At 42.9% G+C, this 21025-nt stretch overlaps 1 protein-coding gene across 2 annotated transcripts in view; it reads right to left on the bottom strand.

The window, feature by feature from the left end:
- Positions 1 to 21025, bottom strand: part of ARMC3 (armadillo repeat containing 3) — a 194910-nt gene that overhangs the window by 165117 nt on the left and 8768 nt on the right. For both annotated transcript variants that reach the window (XM_030199322.1, XM_030199315.1), the window contains exons 2-3: positions 19428 to 19473; positions 10255 to 10372 (exon numbers count right to left, since the gene is read on the bottom strand). In XM_030199322.1, coding sequence (XP_030055182.1) covers positions 10255 to 10372; positions 19428 to 19473 — 164 coding nt within the window. The remainder of the gene's footprint in view (positions 1 to 10254; positions 10373 to 19427; positions 19474 to 21025) is intronic.

The following is a 21025-nucleotide window of genomic DNA, read 5'->3' on the forward strand; positions in this document are numbered from 1 at the left end:
AGAACAACTTATCATTGCTGTTATTCCAGCTCCATCAGTGACATCATCTGGTCGGCAATATAGTTTCCCTGAAACCGTTCTCTTTCAGATCAATGATGCTTTCAGAATGAGGAAGTAACTGAAGAAGGTAGGCATGGGAACCTGCAGTAAAGAAACAATCAGGCTTGGGGTCCTACAGTAAAGAAACCCACAATCAGGCTTGGGATCCTGCAGTAAAGATACCCACCCATGGCTGTGACTGCATGGCTATCGGGCATGGCCCCTATGGCGATGGGGATACTGGCTTCAATGTGATAACCAGTAATGGCTCAGCCATCATGGACAAACACAATACATCGCGCACACAAAATATAACATACTTTGACCTGAGTAAAAGGCTACTTAATGGTGGCATTGCAAAACAAAAACATATCAGTGTTGTAGAGCACAATTTTCTCTTTCAGATGATACTGTTCACAAGCTGATTCAGGCAGACTTTTTTAATAATTGGCTTTGAACTTTGGTACATTTTACCATTTGTGCTGAGTGTCCAACTTTGAACAGATCCTGCAGGGCAGTTATAGATGCTGGTTAGTTGCAAATCTGGCAGTATTATGTCCAGCACAAGCATAATGCTTGTTCAAATTTCAAGTCCGTATCTTTTTTTGCATGGAAGTTGTTGCGGTCTGAATATTGGTCCAAATATGTTCCGATGAGTCGCGACCAATTTTGATGCACACTTTGAGTCAACTTGTTTGACTGCATTTTGCATCCATAATGTTAAAATGTATTTCATCGGAATTAGCATCAAAAACTGTACAGGATTTGAATTTTTTAGCCATTCTTATAAATGTGTTTGGATTTTATTAGACCCCAAAAATGGCATTTTGGTAAATGTCGTGCGCTCATGGACTGACAACCTCTCAGAAAAGGGAGTCTAGATCTGCAACTATTGCAGTTAGAGACCTCAAATTTTGGGAAACTTTGTTTAACACCTGACTCGCGCAACAGATAAAATTTGAACAAAATTGGAGAACATGATGGTGGGAACTTTTTTTAATTTTAGACCACTTGGCATGGAATGACCCAGCTTTATATTTTGCACAGTGCAGGGGGTCATGCATCACTGGTTCTATTTCTATTTCTTTGGTGTTGCACTGAATGCAGAGTCTGGCTTCTTGGGGATTCAGCTTAATTTTTGTGTACACATTTCTGGTTTTAGTTTGCAGTTACTTATTCTATACTTGGTGAGGAGACCAGGTATTCTGTTAACATCGATTGGGCTTAGAAGACTTGTTCCAGGAAAGAGAGGGAAAGGAGGCTTCCCCTAGTGCTAGGCAGAAGTCCTTCATCAATGTTCCTTGTTTTAGCCAAATATTTAGAGGAGTAATTCAGGAGCAATTTTGTGCCTAATTCTCTGATATTTAAAATGGCCTTAAAATGTTAAGATAGCTTTTAGGAGCTTGGCTTCTTAACAAATTGCTCTTATACATGATATTTTGTAGAATTTTATAGAGGGAAGATATCAAAGTGGACTACCGTTAAGACATGTTATTTTACCGTTAATCCAGGTTATTAGTAACTAAGGGCCCTGTTTACTAAGGTGCGCTATCATTTTTTGCACGTGCTAATGCCAGAGACACCCATAGGAATATATGGGTGTCTCTAGCATTAGCACACACTAAAAATGCTAGTGTGCCTACAACGTGGCTTAGTAAACAGAGCCCTAGGTCTCATTGTGTAAAATGGGACCTGTGCTAAAATAGCAGAAGTTAAGAGGTAAAATAATGTCTTAACTTTAGCCCATGTTGTTAACTACATCCATATATGGTGAAAGTGCCAGTACTCATTCATGTGCATAGTTGAAATTGCAAGTAGGGGTGTGCAGGCCAAACGTTTTTGTTTTGTGTACATTCCCATGTCTGCAAGATTTTTTTTGTTTTGTTTTATTCTGATTTTCATTTTGGAGACTATTTCGTTAATAGTACACAATATCCAATATAGCACTATTAAGAAAGTGATCATGCATGCACTAGCGTACAACTTTGCACACAATCTGGACACAGTAGAGAAATCTAGAAGTGAGCACCTTCTTTTAAGTGCCTTGATGCCATGCGGTGAGATGCTGTATTTACATACGATGGAGACTGTCATGCAGGTGTGTCCTGAGAACTGGATTGAGAACTGCTTGTTATTGAAATATATAATTACACATCCTTAAAAACTGATGGTGTGTCACAAAATGAAGAAGGCTGAAAATCATTGCTCTATCTTATCAATAGTCTTAATGTTCCATCTTGTCCTTTTAAAGATATTTTAATGCACACTGTGTTGTAGTTGTAAGTAGCACACTATGCCACAATGTATACTGTTATGTGAATATTTTACTATTTGTAATGGTTTATTGTCTATCTCCAGGTTGAACTTGCTATAAACCATCTTGGTGAAACTTCTTCAAAAAAAAATCCTAAATCAATAAATATAATTTCAACATCTAATGACAAACAGTGTTGTAGTGTCGATGAACTACTGCAGAATCATAAACAAAGATCATAGTCTAAACCAGTGGTTCTCAAATCTGTCTTTGGGGGCCACTAGCCAATAGAGTTTTCAAGATATCCCTAATGAATATGCATCTCTATAATAATATAAAAAAGGACTACCAAACAAAAACAATCAACAATCCAAATAAATCAATATATAAATTTGTTGAAATATAAAGGAAAAAAACAAAACAAAAACAAATTATAAAGAAGATATCTAGTTATCAATACTCTAAATAATGACTCTTTATTTTAACAAAATACATATCCTAAAACATTCATCATATAAACCCCTACGAAGATCAAAAACATTCAAAATCTCTCTCCTCCCCCCCCCCCCCCCCCCCCACCACCGGGAATTACATACAATATCTTAATAAACATGTCATCACAAAGCATTACATACTACCTTCAATTTAGAAAAGAAGGGAAAATTAGGTTCTTACCTTGGTAATTTTCTTTCCTTTAGTCATAACAGATGAAGCCATTACGTATGGGTTATGTCCATCAACCAGCAGGGAAGATAGAGAGCACTCAAACTTTCACAGTGCCCTCTTGGCCAGCTAGCTCCACTGCCTCTTCAGTATTTGAAGCTTCCAAAGCAGTATGGCAAACCGCAATGGGAATCACAAGCGCTTTCCTCACAGCGAACGATGGCCCATCACAAGAGCATGAACTCATAAAGGAGGGAATGCACATCCTCCTGGAGGGAATAAACTCATCCTCCTTATTGTATAAGTGGAGGGGAACACACGCGCCTCCTGGAGGGAATCACACATCCTCCCAACACACTGGAGGGAATGAACTCATCCTCCTATTTATAGAACTGGAGGGGAACACACGCGCCTCCTGGAGGGAATGAACACATCCTCCTAAATTTAAATTGAACATGAATCCTGAAGATTGTTTTCCAACTTTCTCCCAAGGAAGGAACTTCAGGAAATTAGAACAGAACCTGAAAAACAGATTCACAGCATACAGACAATCATACAGGGAGGGCTCATGGCTTCATCTGCTATGACTAAAGGAAAGAAAATTACCAAGGTAAGAACCTAATTTTCCCTTCCTTGTCATCAAGCAGATGAAGCCATTACGTATGGGATGTAACAAAGCAATCCCTAGATAGGGTGGGAACAAGCCACACCACGCGCTAGCACTTGTGCACCAAAACGCGCATCCCTCCTGGCAGCCACATCCAGCCTGTAATGTCGGGCAAAGGAGAGCTTAGAAGCCCATGTTGCTGCACTGCATATCTCTTGAAGAGAGAGTGCTCCAGTTTCAGCCCAAGAGGAAGAAATCGCTCTAGTAGAATGTGCCTTAAAGGCTACAGGCGGAACCCTGCCGGCCAGCAGATAAGCTGAAAAGATAGTTTCTTTGAGCCAGCGGGCAATAGTGGCTTTAGACGCTGGAGACCCTCTGCGAGAACCGGATAGCAAAACAAACAGATGATCAGAAGTCCTGAAAGAGTTAGTAACTCGCAGATACTGCAGCAGAGTCCTGCGCACATCCAAAAGGTGCAGCTGCCCAAAAGATTCTGGAAACTCTTCCTCTGAAAAAGAGGGCAAGAAAATAGGCTGGTTTAAGTGAAAGGCTGAAACCACCTTAGGCATAAAGGAAGGCACGGTCCGAACCGTGACTCCGGATTCTGAAAATTGCAGAAATGGGTCTCTACAGGACAGCGCCTGGAGCTCTGACACCCGTCTCGCCGAGGTAATGGCCACCAGAAAAACGGCCTTCAGTGTCAAGTCTTTCTCCGATGCTCGCCGAAGCGGCTCAAAAGGAGATGCCTGCAGGGTTTTCAAAACTAGCCCCAGGTTCCAAGCTGGACAGGGTGCTCGCACTAGAGGTCGGAGCCGAAGCACCCCTCTAAGAAACCGTGCCACATCTTGGTGAGCAGCCAAAGACACGCCTTCCACCTTACCACGAAGGGAGGCCAACGCTGCCACCTGCACCCGCAGGGAATTATAGGCCAAGCCTTTTTGTACACCTTCCTGCAAAAAGTCCAGAATCAGCGAGACAGGAGCCCGCATTGGAACAATGGCTCTGGAAGCACACCAAGACTCAAACAGGCACCAAATCCTGGCATAAGCCACGGAAGTGGACCGCTTGCGGGCTTGCAGGAGAGTGGAAATAACTTTATTGGAATAACCTTTATCCCTCAATTGCGCCCTCTCAATAGCCATGCCGTAAGACCAAAGCAGCCGGCGTCCTCCATGGCTACCGGTCCCTGAGTCAAGAGGTTCAGTACCAGAGGTAATGGCAGAGGAGCCTCCAGGAGCATCTGTCGGAGGTCTGCATACCAAGGTCTCCTTGGCCAATCCGGGGCGATGAGGACCACTACTCCTGGGTGCAGCCGAATCCGCAAGAGCAGGCGCCCTATCAAGGGCCATGGGGGAAACACATAAAGTAGACCCGGAGGCCAGGGTTGAGCCAAGGCATCCAACCCCGCCGAGCGAGGATCCCTCCGTCTGCTGAAGAAGCACGGGACTTTGGTATTGGCACTTGTCGCCATTAGATCCATCACGGGCTTGCCCCATTTGGCACAGATCTGCAGGAATACTTCGTCTGCCAGATTCCATTCTGCTGGATCGATCTGATGCCTGCTCAGATAATCGGCCTGCACATTGCTCTGACCTGCAATATGAGCTGCCGACAGACACTGAAGATGCAGCTCGGCCCAGTGGCAAATCAGTTCGGCCTGCGCGGCTAGTGCTCTGCACCTTGTTCCGCCTTGTCAATTTATATAGGCCACCGTTGTCGTGTTGTCCGACATCACTCTGACAGCCAATCCTTCCAGGGTCACTTGAAAGGCCAGAAGTGCCTGAAACACCGCTTTCAACTCTAGGCGGTTGATGGACCACTCCGACTCCTCGGGTGTCCATAGACCCTGGGCATGCTTCCCCTTGCAGTGTGCGCCCCAGCCCTTCAGGCTGGCATCTGTTACCACTAGGCACCAAACGGGGAGCGTCAGCGGCATTCCTCGCCGCAGCATGCTGTCCGAGAGCCACCACTCCATGCTGAGACGGGCCGCAGGGAGCCAAGTAAGTCTGCATTGGTAATCCTGAGAAATAGGAGACCATCTCCGGAGTAGGGAATACTGTAGAGGTCTCAGGTGCGCTCTCGCCCAGGGTACCACTTCCATCGTGGCTGTCATCGATCCCAGCAGCTAGACAATGTCCCAAGCTCGCGGGCGGGGCATCCTCAGGAGCAGACGGACCTGATTCTGAAGCTTGCACCGCCTTAGCTCGGGTAGGAACACATAGCCCGAGACTGTGTCGAACCTGGCCCCCAAAAACTCTAGAGATTGTGAAGGGGACAGGTGACTTTTGGCCATATTGACGACCCAGCCTAGAGACTGCAGTACTGAGACCACTCTGGCTGTAGCTTGTAAGCTCTCTGTTGCAGAGTCTGCTCTGATGAGCCAGTCGTCTAGGTACGGGTGAACCCTGATACCTTCTCGCCTGAGAAAAGCAGCTACTACCACCATTACCTTCGAAAAGGTTCGGGGAGCTGTGGCGAGGCCAAAAGGCAAGGCCCTGAACTGGAAATGTTTTCCCAACACCGCAAACCTCAGAAACTTCTGGTGCGGGGGCCAAATCGGAATGTGCAAGTAAGCTTCTTTCAGGTCTAGAGACGTGAGAAACTCTCCTGGCTGAACCGCCGCAATGATGGAGCGCAGGGATTCCATGTGGAAATGCCGCACTCTCAAGGACTTGTTCACTTCTTTTAAGTCCAGAATAGGGCGAAAGGACCCACCTTTTCGCGGCACCACAAAGTAGATGGAGTATCGGCCGCAGCCTTGCTCGGCGGGAGGCACCGGGGTCACTGCCCCTAACTGAAACAGACCTTGTAAAGTCTCCTCCACCGCCGCCCGTTTGACGGCAGAACCGCATCGGGACTCCACAAACACGTCTCTTACTGGGGCGTTGAATTCTATTCTGTATCCATCTCTGATCAGGTCCAGAACCCTCTGATCTGAGGAAATCTTGGCCCACTCCTCGACAAAGAGGGAAAGCCGTCCTCCGATGACAGGCATCGAGGAGAGGGCCGGCGCACCATCATTGAGAGGGTCGCCCCTGAACTCCTGGTCTTGAGCCACCAGCTGCGGAACGCTTGTCCGAGCGAAATGAGTTCCTCTGCTGACCACGGGCACGAGAAGTGAACCCAGCAGAACGCCCCGGGCGGTACCTTCTAGCTTCACGGAAGCGAGGTCTGTACGAGGAGTGGACCGCCTGGCCCTTAGAGGAAGGCCTCTGCCTATCTTCAGGCAAGCGCTGGGGTTTTGGATCACACAGGCCTTTCACAATTTTCTCTAACTCCTCACCAAATAGGAGAAGTCCTTGAAAAGGCAACTTCACCAACCTTTGCTTAGAGGCCATGTCCGCTGCCCAGTGCCGTAGCCACAGACGACGGCGAGCCGCCACTGCTACTGCCATTTGTTTAGCCGAAGCTCTGACAAGGTCATAAAGGGCATCAGCCAGAAAGGACAAGGCCACCTCCATCCGCGGAGCCACATTCAAGAAGGGCTCCGCTCCATCTCCGGGCTGAGCCACTGCCTGTTGCAGCCAAGCTAGGCAGGCTCTCACAGCATAACAGCTGCTTGCAGACGCCCGAACAGTGAGACCTGCAATTTCAAAGGACCGTTTCAACGCTGTTTCCAGCCTACGGTCTTGAACATCCTTCAGGGCAACACCTCCTTCAACAGGGAGGGTAGTTCTCTTTGTCACCGCAGTGACTAGGGCATCCACTGTAGGCATTTGAAAACGAGCCATATGTCCCTCACGCAGAGGGTATAACTGCCCCATAGCCCTGGAAACTCTCAAAGGTCCCTCGGGGTCAGCCCACTGAGCCGAAACAAGATCTAGGATGGAGTCATGCAAAGGGAAAACAAGGCAATATGTCCACATCCACGGAGGTATGGGTAAGGCAGGGAAAGGGCTGACCTATGTGCCTTTAAAGTGAAGCTGCTATAGCCTCCAACACCCCGGTTAACAAATGGCAAGCCAGGAACCACCTCCCGGCAGATTTTTCTGGAGCTCGAACAAGCTGCAGCCACCCTGCTAAGGGAGATAGAGAATACTGAAGAGGCAGTGGAGCTAGCTGGCCAAGAGGGCACTGTGAAAGTTTGAGTGCTCTCTATCTCCCCTGCTGGTTGATGGACATAACCCATACGTAATGGCTTCATCTGCTTGATGACAAGGAACTAAAAATCTACCTCTTCAAGAAATGCTATGGATAATATGTTAGCAATGATGTAGACAAATCTTAAAAATGTAATCTACACAGATCTGTTAGCTTCCTCTTCCTATATACTCTATGAATATGTGCTACACCTCTATTTCCCCTCTCCCACCTTTATTCCAAATCTAGATAAATTTGCAAACCGTAATGAAACAATGTAATTCCTACTGACTGTCAACTGTAAGCCACATTGAACCAAAACTCGTTTTTGGATAATTGTGGGATACAAGAACGAACGAATAAATAAATAAATAAATAAAGTCATACAGTTTTACTAAATTAGTACACAGCGTGTTCAACATGAACTTTAGCTTATCATGTATCGATTTTGCACTCTCAGATCATATTGCTCATTTCTAAAATTAATAAAAAAAACACACAGAAACAAACAAGTCTTCCATGATAGACCTGAGTTGCAAAAGGCCACAGATCTATTAAATCTTCAGAAACAGCAAACTCAGTGCAACATCTTCAATGCAAACATGCATCTCACATGCCATTAGTATTCCATAAGCACTATCCAAGGCACAAAAGGCAATAGAAATGCTGCATGACAATCTGAAGAATCACTCTCAAAACATATTCAACATTCCATATCCATTCTTTTTTTTTAAAGTATGAAAGTATTATTTTAATCTATGCAGTATGAATTATGCTGTTGAGCACTGTCCACTGTCTTGTTAGCACTTGAGTAATTCCTCACTTTTTGAAAACCGACTTTATAAAGTTGATGGAATACTTGGATGCCAACAAATGAAAGTCAGTATTCATTTATTTTCACTTCTGGATTTTATTTATTTATTGCATTTGTATCCCACATTTTCCCACCTCTTTGCAGGCTCAATGTGGCTTACATTACAACATGAATAATGGAAATAAATAAGAAATTATACATTTAGTATTGCATAAGGATCTTGGGTAATATGAAAATAACAAAGAAAATATACATTTAGTATAGCATAAGGATCTTGGGTGACATGATAGTAATAAAGCAGGATAGTAGAATAACAAGCAGTTATCGTGAGGCAGTTCTGGATCTATGTGTAGGGGTTCACATTTGTTGATCTTTTTGGTATGCCTTGTCAGTAGTTTGAGGAAGTTAGTTAGTTCTTAGATCATTTTTACGTTGCGCGGCAGCGCATTCCAGAATTGTGTGCTCAAGTAGGAACAGGTTGACGCATGCGTTACTTTGTATTTTAGACCTTTGCAGTTGTGGAAGTGAGGATTGAGGAATGTGCGGGATGATTTTTTAGCGTTCCTGGGTGGTAAATCTATCAGGTCTGACATGTAGGCTGGAGCGTCTCCGTAAATGATTTTGTGAACTAGGGTACATATTTTGAACGTGATGTGTTCTTTAAGTGGGAGTCAGTGTAGTTTTTCTCGTAGGGGTTTGGCACTTTCATATTTTGTTTTTCCGAATATGAGTCTGGCTGCAGTGTTCTGGGCTGTCTGGAGTTTCTTGATTATTTGCTCTTTGCAGCCAGCATAGAGTGCGTTGCAATAGTCTAGATGGCTGAGCACCATTGATTGTACTAGGTTACAGAAGACAGTCCTTGGGAAGAAAAAAGTCTTACTCTTTTTAATTTCCACATTGAATGAAACATCTTCTTGGTTGTGTTTTTCACATGATTCTCAAGTGTAAGGTGACGATCAATAGTGACTCCAAGAATTTTTAGGGTGTCTGAAATTGGAAGATTCAGTTTTGGTGTGTTAATGGTGGTGAATTTGTTCGTGTTATGTTGAGAGATGAGTATAAGGCATTGGGTTTTTTTCTGCATTGAGTTTCAGCTGAAATGCATCCGCCCATGAATGCATGATATGTAGACTTTGGTTGATGTCATTGGAAATTTCCTTTAAATCTTGTTTGAATGGGATATAGATCGTTACGTCGTCTGCGTATATATATGGGTTGAGGTTTTGGTTTGATAGTAGTTTGGCCAAGGGTATCATCATCAAGTTGAATAAGGTCGGTGAGAGGGGGGATCCCTGTAGAACTCCGCATTCAGGTATCCATGTGGCTGATGTAGTCGAATTAGATGTCACTTGGTATGATCGTGTGGTTAGGAACCCCTTGAACCAGTTGAGAACGTTACCTCCAAACTCCAAAATACTCTAGGATATGTAGTAATATTCCATGGTCAACCATGTCGAAGGCGCTGGACATATATTGTGTGCACAGTTGTATGCTAGTGCATGCATGATCACTTTCTTGGTATAGTGCTATATTGGATAGTGTGTACTATTAAGTAATATTGTGCACTATTAACAAAATAGCACCCAAGATGAAAATGTCATTCCATTCCTAATGAATATGCACGAGACAGATTTGCATGCCTCTCACCTCCATTATATGCAAATCTCCCCAGTACAGGTTTGAGAACCACTAGTCTAAACGGTACCTGCATATAATAAATGAAAACTATTTTGGTTATACCACAGAAAGGCAGTAGTATTAAATCTATGACCCTTTAAACAATATTGTAAAACAAACCTTTGTCTGCAAATCTGTATATAGCATCACATGCTCTGGTTAAAATCTCCTCCTCGGGAGAACTAAGCATCAACACGACAGTAGCTGCATTTCTGCTTTCAATTAATAGTGGCTCAAACTGAAAAAGAAAAAAGCAAATCAAACCTTCAAAAGAAGACGGAAATGTTATTTGTATAGGATTCAAATGGTTAACTGTGGTGTACAATGTTTAAAGTAAACAAAAGTTTCTCTTTGTTCTTGCTACTATATTCGACTAGCTACTTTCAAAAGAAACAGCATCACTAGAGAAGATGGAGAGATAGAAAATGGAGTGAAAACGGAAAGAGAAAATGAGAATGACATAGGAGAGAACAAAAAACATATAGGCAAATTCACACAAATAAGATACCAAAAGAGACAAGATAACACAAAGAAACTAATAAGAATGCAAATTTATGGAACATGAGAAAGAAAAGCTTACATAGAAAAAAAAATCTGATGAAACCAAATGGGTGAACAATTTAAAAACAAAAAACACTGACAATAAAGAGAAAGAACAATATTGGATTAATATTTGTGGAGTGATATTTCTTTGTATTTAGGTTACCAATGTATGATTTTTTTTTTTCATTTATTATTGTCTTATTTTTATCACTTTGCTGTACAAGTATTTATTTAGTCGATATTTGTAAACTGAATTAAGAATTTAAAAAAAAGAGAGAGAGAAAGAAAACACATATGAAACAACCTGAATAAAGTACACTACAAAAAATAATCAAAGGAAAGCTATACAAAAAGATTAAAAAACACAAGTGGAGAAAGCATAAATAACATAGCTTATGGAACTCATTTTTAAAGTTTGGTGCCACTATGGATCCAAATGAGCTGAAGGAGAGTCACCAAATACCTTCCCATCTGGGGCTGCGACACTCCTGACCAGTGTGTATCAATGATATCTATACCTTCTAGCCCCCTTCAAACGTTTCTTTGGGGGACTTTAATATTTATCCTGACCTGCCTCTTCTTTCATTTGATAAGCATCATTTCTTTCTATTGCACAAACTTGGTTTTGCACACCCTATTTCTTTCTCTACTGATTCAGTTGGTTACGCTCTTGGCTTAATTCTACCTGCTCTTCAACTGTCTACCCCAGCGTATGCTTTCTAGCTTACTCCCTTTCTCAGCGTTTTCGCTGTATTCATCTTTTTCCTCTTTACACTGCTCCCAGTTTGTGCCTCATTTTTACACTTAGTTCAGCACTAGAATGTTTATTGTTCACATGCCGTACCCAATTCTTTTCACTGTTCTTTTTTTTTATCGATTCCTAGTGCCTCTTTTCTTCCCCACGCGGCACTCTGATTTTGACATTCATTCCTTGCTTAGAGTTATACATCTTTCTGTACTTGCGAATCTGGACTTGTACTCTACTGACCCACCCGATTTTTCCACTGTTTACTGCTTCTCTCAGTAGTCTGCTATATCGTTCAGTTGTCAGTCCGTTTTCAGCACGTTCTACAGTTCTCTGATGTAGCTCACATTATCCTCTCCTCTGCACCCGCGCTATAGTTCATTATTACATTTCACCTCTCCTTCATTCCATATCCACGTCTACCCACTGTTTCCCTCTTTTCGGACCGCCCTTTCTTTTACCTTCACAGTTTTGTTGGTCCTTTTAGCTGTTTAGACCTACCATCTCCCTTTTTTTTGTCTTCACAGTATCATTGGTTATCTACTATAATAAAACTCACCCTCAACGTTCTGAAGACAACGTTCTGAAGTCACTCAGTCACTCACTGAAAGGTTCATGGATTCATGGTGGTGAAGCCACAACACTGACCATGTCTCTCTGCCCCGCCCTCGCATGACGGACCAATCAGAAAAAACACCCTCAACATTCTGAAACACAAAGGACCATCACAACACCGTTCCCAGGCAACACTAGGCAACGTAAGACGGACCAATCAGAGGAAACTACATGACAATAAGGGAGGAGCATTCCCCAGCAGAATGGCTCAATATCTGTGCAGCACGGAGAGCACAGAACCACCGCTGGAACGAGAGAAGAATATTCCTGCTGTGGGTATGTGCAAAAATAGACCGGGGGGGGGGAGAGAAATTTTTAAATGCCTAATGCCAGTACTGAAGAGTGACAGAGGGCCTATAGCACAGACTATATTGGGGATCGCTTGACATGGAGTCAGAGGAGCCGGAAAACAACGTGCCCGTCACCATCTGGGACGTGGGCGAACAGGACAAGCTGCGGCCCAGCTGGAAGGATTACCCGCGACCCAGCCAGCAGCAAACAGCGACCAAGGAAGGGGGAGGAGTACTCCTTCCCTGCCTAGGAATCGCTGAAGACTGGCTGCCAAACTAACGAAACAACCACACACCAACGCACCACCTCCATCATTCTTTCTTCAACAGAAATGCAAACTAATAATACAAAACAAACAAAGAATACATGGTTTCTCAGGCGGCTGCAGGTAACTCCCCACCCCCTTCTGCCGAAGCGGCCAAGGACGTGCCCAACCATCCCCAGCCTCAGGCAAGCCGTCTCCCACCTCGGGGGATTCCCCGAGCACCCAGAAAAAGACGGCGCCGATTCCTGCAGCGCATAAATGATCCAGCATTCCCCTGCAGCCGGCCTGAAATGGACCAAACATACCGGATCACCCCCCGACGGCCCGAGACCGTGCTCTTATCCCTTCCGCCAACTTAAAACAACCATCCCCGTCCTCAGGCAAGCCGTCACCCACCTCCAGGATGCCCAGAACCCAAGCCCAATGGAAAAAGATGGCGCTGCTTCCAACAGCACATTTCTCTTCCAGCATTCCCCTACAGCAGCCCTGAAACAGCCAAAAAATACCGACACACAAAGAACGTGCTCCTCTACCTTCCGCCCATCTAAAACAACACTGCTGCCTCAGCACAACACAAAAAAAAAAAAAAACATGGAAAAAAAAAAAAACAACACTCAACAAAGGCTGACCCCCCTACAACCACATTTACATTTCACCAACAGAAAGACCCCCCTCCACAAACCTCCTTGACAGACAAAACCACACACACACAATACAACAGAAACACACCCTCAAAGCCACACACCAATCCAACCCACTTTGCCAGCACAGCACATCCCCCAACCCCCAAGCAAAAAACAAAACAAAACAAAAAAAGACACACATCAACAACCTGCACACACACCGCACCCTCACACAGGATGTGAGGATGCTGGGCTCGATGGACCCTTGGTCTTTTCCCAGTGTGGCATTACTTATGTACTTTGAATGTCTTCAATTAAATCTCTGTCCATATCTTCTGCATGTAAAGGAGGCTTGTATACCACACCAATGAAAACATCATTTCTAGTCCCTCTTTCCAGATTAATCCACAGTGCCTTTTCCTTACCTCGTAAGTCCTGCAATTTTGTTACTTTAATATTATCTTTAACATATACCACCACTCCTCCTCCCTTCTTCCTACCCTGTCCTTTCTGAACAGATTATAGCCTGGTCCCAGTCATAGTTTTCAGTGAACTACATCTCCATAACTGTCACTAAATCCAAGTCGGCCTTTTCAATCACAGCCTCTAGATTCAGAACCTTATTTCCCTTAGTATGGGCATTAGTGTACACTGCTTTCCAGATGCTGCCCTTTTTTCCCCATTTCTATAGAGGTATTTAATGTTTCTCTTACCTGAGGGCTCATATTTATTTGGGAGCTTTGATCACCCCACCCAAGGTCTCTTCCGCAGGTTAGCCAGTCTGCTGCCGAAGACACTTCTTCCCTTCTTTAACAGATGGATACTACTTCTGCTCAGAAGTCCTTGGAAAATCATTCCATGGTCCGGAAACCAAAACGCGCTTAATTTCATCATTCGCACAGCCATGCGTTCATCTCCAGGATGCAAGCTTCTCTGCCTCAGCCTTTACCCTCAACAGAAAGGAGTGACAAGACCACCACCAACACACCTGCTTCACCCTCTCTCCCAAAGCCATGAGTATTTTTGATAAGTTTGGATGGGTACCTAAAAGTATCGTTCCAAACGTATCAAAAACGTTATCCATTGCTCATCAATGTTGGCAGAAAGTATTGTTTCTGCCAACATTGATGAGCATCAATGGATAATAGTAGGCTTGATAAGCCTTGGCAAACTCTCCATAATGTCTCTAATACTGGTGCCTGGCAGATAGCATACCTCCCAAGACATGTCTGGTCGACAGATGGACACACTTCTGTATCTAAGAAGGGAACTGCTAACCACCATTTCTTTTTGCTTCCTGGTGGTCACTGATCCAGCAAATTTGGGAATTCTGAGTTTCAGTTCCTCCTGTTCCTGGAATGTTCTTACCTCCTCCACTTCCACAGATGCATACCAGTTCTTCAGTTCATGGTATCAATCCTGCTGGGTCTCGTGATCTGTGCCAATTGTCCTCTTTTGATATTTACTATCACAGTGGAACATTTAACGGAAGTTGTTAGATGGAATGGAGATGTTAGAAGGATAAAGGCGGGACCTACAGAATCTAAAATTGTATTATCCATGGATATCTTCTTTACAATAACACAATGCAAAATGATGCCAATTACTGTAGATGAGCTATGAAGGTACAGCACAGTATCTGGCTTCACAGCTGATTATGACAAATTAAATTTCTAAAAATATACCTAAATGAAAACGAAGAGGATACTCTAGATGCGTTTTCGTTCAGTGGGCAAAGGCTAATATCAGATATATAGGGGTGAGGTTAACAGTAGGGGGCTCTTGGAGGAACTGTTTGAGAAATATCACAGGATGGTGTAAAGGCTGGTGGGACAAAAGCTAAAGAGATGGGATGCATACAACTTTGTATGGCTTGGACGTATTGCAAATATTAAAAGGAACTTTTGTGCATGAAAGAGGAGCGGGACTTGGGTGTGATAGTGTGTGATGATCTTGATATACTGCCTTTTTGCTCTGATAGTTTGTATCCAGCATATTCTGTTTGGTGCTACGTGATCAGTGAGCTGACAACACACATACAAGTAGGACTCTTGGTTTTGCATTCACTACTTGGTGTATTTATTGACCCCTGATGCAGACGCTTTTTAGCGGGTCGTTATCTTTGATATAATAAAGACTGTTGGACTCACGTCTCCAGTGGTGAATCGTCTATTAGTCTCTACTTTTGCCTTCTGTTTTTGTGGCTACAACCAAAGCAATTTGCATATACTATTTGCAGGTACTTTTTCAGTCCCCAGTGGACTCACAATCTGTTTTTGTACCTGGGACAATGGAGGGTTAAGTGACTTGCCCAGGATCACAAGGAGCTGCAGTAGGAATCGAGCACAGTTCCCAATGTTCTGAATCCACTGAACTAACCATTAGGCTACTCTCAAAAGGCAATGGCAAAAGCTGGAAGGATGCTTGGGTGCAGAAGCAGAAGAATAGCCAGTAGGAAAAAGAAAGTGATGATTTACCTGTATAAGAATCTGGTGAAACCTCGTTTATAATATTGTGTACAATTCTGGAGACCGCACCTTCAATAAGATATAAACAGAATGGAATAAATCCAGAAGGGAGCTACTAAAATGGTCCGTGGTCTTCATCATAAAGTGTATGGGGACAGAATTAAAGATCTCAATATGTATACTTTGGAAAAAAAGCGGCAGAAGGGAGGTATGAGAGACGTTTAAATACCTACACGGCATAAATGCACAGGAGGCAAGTCTTTTTCAATTGAAAGGACGCTCTGGAACAAGGGGGCATAGGATGAAGGTGAAAGGAACCTGAGGAAATACTTCTTCATGGAAAGGGTGGTGAATTCATGGCAGGTCTCCCAGTGAAGGTGGTTATGACGAAAATTGTACCCAAATTCAAGAAAGCTTGGGACAAGTACATAGGGTCTCTAAGATAGTGAAAGGGAGAGTAGATGGCATGGATGGGCAGACTGGATAGGTCAAATTGGTCTTTATTTGCCTTCATTTTTCTACGTTTCTAAGACAGGTAGGTTGTACGTAAGTGGCACAGTGTGCAAATGCAAGGGGCATTCATATGGGCATGGCAGGGATATGGGTGGTGCTGCCACTTATGTGTGCAACTTACAGAATACTGTAAGTTAGTTAGTGTGCCCTTGCTACACTTAGGTGCCTGCTGTTACAATAGGTCTGTGGCTGATACAACTCGGGCGCCTAGCTTTTAAGTGCCCCCAAAACCGCAATAATAGAATGCAGGTGCTCAGATGCCATTATAGAATAGGCTCTCACTACACAGCATCAAGGTGCCTATAAAGAGGACCCCACTTATAGAATTGCCTCCTAAATGCCTTGAAACTGAGAGCACGCTAAGTACTTTTCAAACCAATCTTCTGGTCTTTAGGAAATTAAAGATCGCCTCTTCATCCATTACAAGATGGAAGGATTAGAAAATCTTCCCAGCTTTTGAACATAAGCATTGCCATACTGGGACAGAACAACAGCCCATCAAGCCCAGCATCCTGTTTCAAATAGTGGCCAATCCAGGTTACAAGTACCTGACAAGATCCCAAAACAGTACAATACATTTTATACTGTTTATCCTAGAAATAAGCAGTGAATTTTCCGCAAGACCATCTTAATAATGGCTTATGGACTTTTCTTTTAGGAAGTTATGCAAACCTTTTTTAAACACCGATAAGCTAACTGATTTTACCACATTCTCCGACAACAAATTCTAGAGTTTAATTACATGTTGAGTGAAGAAGTATTTTCTCCAGTTTGTTTTAAATTTATTACTTTGTAGCTTCATTGCGTGCCCCCTAGTACTAATATTTTTGGAAAGAGTAAGCAATTAACGGCAACCCCTTCCACTCCACTCATTATTTTATAGACCTCTATCATATCTCAGCTCAGATGTCTCTTCTCCAAGCTGAAGAGTCCTAGTCGCTTTAGCCTTTCCACATAGAGAAGTCATTCCATTCCCTTTATCATTTTCGTCACCCTTCCACTATATGTTTTTGAGATGCAGTGACCAGAATGACACACAGTATTCAAGGTGCGGTCACAGCATGGAACAATACAAAGGCATTATAACGTCCTTATTTTGTTTTCCATTCCTTTCCTAATCATACCTAACATTATATTTGCTTTCTTAGATGATGCCGCACACTGAGCAGAGGGTTTCAACATACCACCTAGATCCCTTTCCTGGTCAGTGACTCCTAATGTGGAATGCTGCATCACGTAGCTATATAGTTCTGATTCCTCTTTCCCACATGCATCACTTTGCACTTGCTCACATTAAAGTCAACTGCATTTAGATGCCCAGTCTCCCAATCTCGTAAGGTCCTCTTGTAATTTTTCACAAGCCTCTTGCAATGTAACAACTTTGAATAACTTTATTATATCAATATATTTAATCAGAACATAAGAGTAGCCATACTGGGTCAGACCAATGGTCCATCTAGCCCAGTATCCTGTTTTCCAAACAGTGGCCAAGGCAGGTCACAAGTACCTGGCAGAAACCCAATTAGCAGCAACATTCTATGCTACCAATCCAGGGGCAAGCAGTTGCTTCCCCATGTCTGTCTCAATAGCAGACTGAATTTTTCCTCCAGGAATTTGTCCAAATCTTTTTTTTAAACCCAGATATGCTAAGCGCTGTTACTACATCCTCCAGCAAAGAGTTCCAGAGCTTAACTATTCGTTGAATGAAAAACTATTTTCTCCTATTTGTTTTAAAAGTATTTCCATGTAACATCCTCGAGTGTCCCCTAGTCTTTGTACTTTTGGAACAAGTAAAAAAAAATCGATTTACTTCTACTCGTTCTACACTACTCAGGATTTTGTAGAACTCATATCTCCCCTCATCTGTCTCTTTTCCAAGCTGAAGAGCTCTAACCTCTCTAGCCTTTTTTTTTGTTACATTTGTACCCTGCGCTTTCCCACTCATGGCAGGCTCAATGTGTCTTACATATTATATACAGGTACTTATTTGTACCTGGGGCAATGGAGGGTTAAGTGACTTGCCCAGAGTCACAAGGAGCTGCCTGTGCCTGAAGTGGGAATTGAACTCAGTTCCTCAGGACCAAAGTCCACCACCCTAACCACTAGGCCACTCCTCCACTCATATGAGAGACGTTCCATCCCCTTTATCATTTTGGTTGCTCTTCTATGAACTTTTTCTAATTCTACTATATCTTTTTTGAGATAGAGCGACCAGAACTGAACGCAGTACTCAAGGTGAAGTCGCACCATGGAGTGATACGTCAGTACAGATTTTCTTTTATATTTGAAGTATTCCAATCTCTTCAATTGCATGAAATACATTAACTCTGTGAATGTTCTCATCAAGTTCCATCAACTGAAATATGCCTTGCCCAAAATCACAAGGAGCCATGGTAGACTTTCACTAGACTCTTCTCAGTTTGCTGTTCTAACCATTAAGCTACTCCTCTACTTACACATGCATGCCTCCCATTTACAAATTAGCAACATGTATACATGTGGGTTAACAACAGAAGCCTCAATCCTTATTTATTTACAAACAGGAAAGGGAAATAAGCATCGGAGAATAAAAGAGGAAAACTCCTTTAATTTCTCCCCTTAATGGCTGGCTCAAACAAGCACTTTTTGCAAACCTACATGTGAAAAGGAACAGCTGTAAATCCCAACATTGATATAGCCATCCTAACCCTTTCCTCCTATAAAGGTATATCATTAATATTATGCTAATGTTGTATTATCTGTGGTATTTGAATTCCAGTGTTGTTAAATGTGTATATTTTTTATACTGTTTCACGGTAAGTTTTCAATTTACAGTTTTCAAGTTTACCTCATTTATTGTATTTATATTTATTCTTGGTTATTTTACTATTGTTATGCTGTTAACAAAATTGTAAGTTTTATAATAAACTGTACCTGCTGTACATCGCCTTGGGTGAATCTCTTCATAAAGGCAGTTAATAAATCCCAATAAGTAAATAAATATTAGGACATACCTGAAATGGGAAATATATGTGTAGATTTTAGTTCTACCTAAGCCCTGCTCAAATCATGCCCCTTTGTAACCTACACATAGTACTGACATGTGTAAATGCTGGCTTTCTAAAATCAGGTTTTACCCGTGTTTGTGACAGTCATCTGTAATCGCAGGTATATACACATGCAAATTGTGAATAGGGCTTCTAAAATAAGGGCCATAACTATATTGCAGTATACTATGATGCAAAACTTACATCTCTTGTAAGAAGGTCCGAGTCTTTTTTGATTTTTTTGCCCATTCTATAAAAAAAAAAAGAGAAAAAAATACATTAGAAATACATCTCTCTCAAAAATAGTAAAAAAAAAAAAAAAAATTCTACCTTCTAAAAATCTCAGTGGTTCTTTCCATTTTAAAACAGCAAAATCAGAACACACAACTCAAATGTTATCTGTCTCTTACATGAAAACCGGTAGTTACACAGACAAGTTCTGGGTTCATTATAGTAATACTGGACATTTTGTCAAAAAAAAAAAAAAATACACAAGAGCAAAAGAAAAAACAAAACTTGATCTTGCTTTCCAACAAGATCATCTGCTCCACATCACAGCAGGGATGTAAAAAGACATTCGAAGTGGATACTCGCAGTGATTTAACCAGGCAGAAATATTCGCTCTGACTGCCACAAAACTCTCCAGTTAGTGCTGGGGCAGTATGGGGACAGAATCAGGTCAGAGCTGTGAGTTATGTGGGCACAAGCAATATTCAGTGCAGGCACCCATTTAGCTAACCAGGCAGCCTGGACCATATAAAAAGTAGTCTTACCTATGCCCAGTTATAGTAGCACAACCAGGAACATTTTACAGGGGGTGCGTCTCCCCTCACCCCCTGTACCCTCCACGCTGCTCTGTCCCATCTCCGTCTCCCCCCCCCCCCCCCCGGCTACCTTAATACTCTCTCAGCTTGTCTTCACCTGGGCAGCGGCAGTGGCACCCATAGGCTGCCTGCGGCCTCCTCCAGACTTCCTCCCTGAACCATCCAGCCCCTTCGGAGGGAGGAAATACCGGAGCAGGCCACCTATGAGCGCCGCTGCTGGGTGAAGACTCAAGCCAACAGAGTTTTAAGGTGGCGGGGGGGGGGGGGAGGTCTGACAGGGGATGTTTACGCCACGACACACCTACCATGAATACTGCACTGCCCAGTTAGCTATCTGAACACAGGACTCACTACTGGCTATACCTGAAGATCTGGACATCCAGTACCAAAACATCTAGGAACAGCACATTTGGGTTTAATTTTGCCAGCAATGATTAGTGTTTTTATCTTTAGACACTTTTATTGAGCAAAATGAACATTACAACTGCTGACCTGTATATAAAATGCTAACAGTTTATTCAATTTGAACTCCAATTCCTTCCCATCCAGCATAATCTCTCTATCCCAGATCCTACCTTAAAGGAAGAAATAGTAGAGACATGAATGTAATTCAAATCCAACATCTATATACCCACTGGAAGCCACCACCATTACCCCCTCTTCCTGCTAACCACTCCCATGGCAGTCCCCCAAGAGTAACAGCACAGGCTTTCTAAATCACACCCCACTAACCAGTATTTGGTTTTTTTTTTTCCCATTTCATACACAAGGCTGGAAAAAGATTTTGAAAAATATGGAGCCTGATAAACTTTTTAGAAGCCAAAGAAAAATTTACTTTTCCACCTTTTAAGCTATACCTATTTTGTCAAGGTAGGGGTTTTTACAAAATGTTTTGTCTCTTATTTCATGCTTTTTTTTTTCTTTAATCTCTTTTCCTTTTCCTCCATTTAGACTTTTCTTGCCTGTTCTTTCCACTTC

This window comes from Microcaecilia unicolor, chromosome 1 (assembly GCF_901765095.1).
Source record: "Microcaecilia unicolor chromosome 1, aMicUni1.1, whole genome shotgun sequence".
Classification (NCBI taxonomy): Eukaryota; Metazoa; Chordata; class Amphibia; order Gymnophiona; family Siphonopidae; genus Microcaecilia; species Microcaecilia unicolor.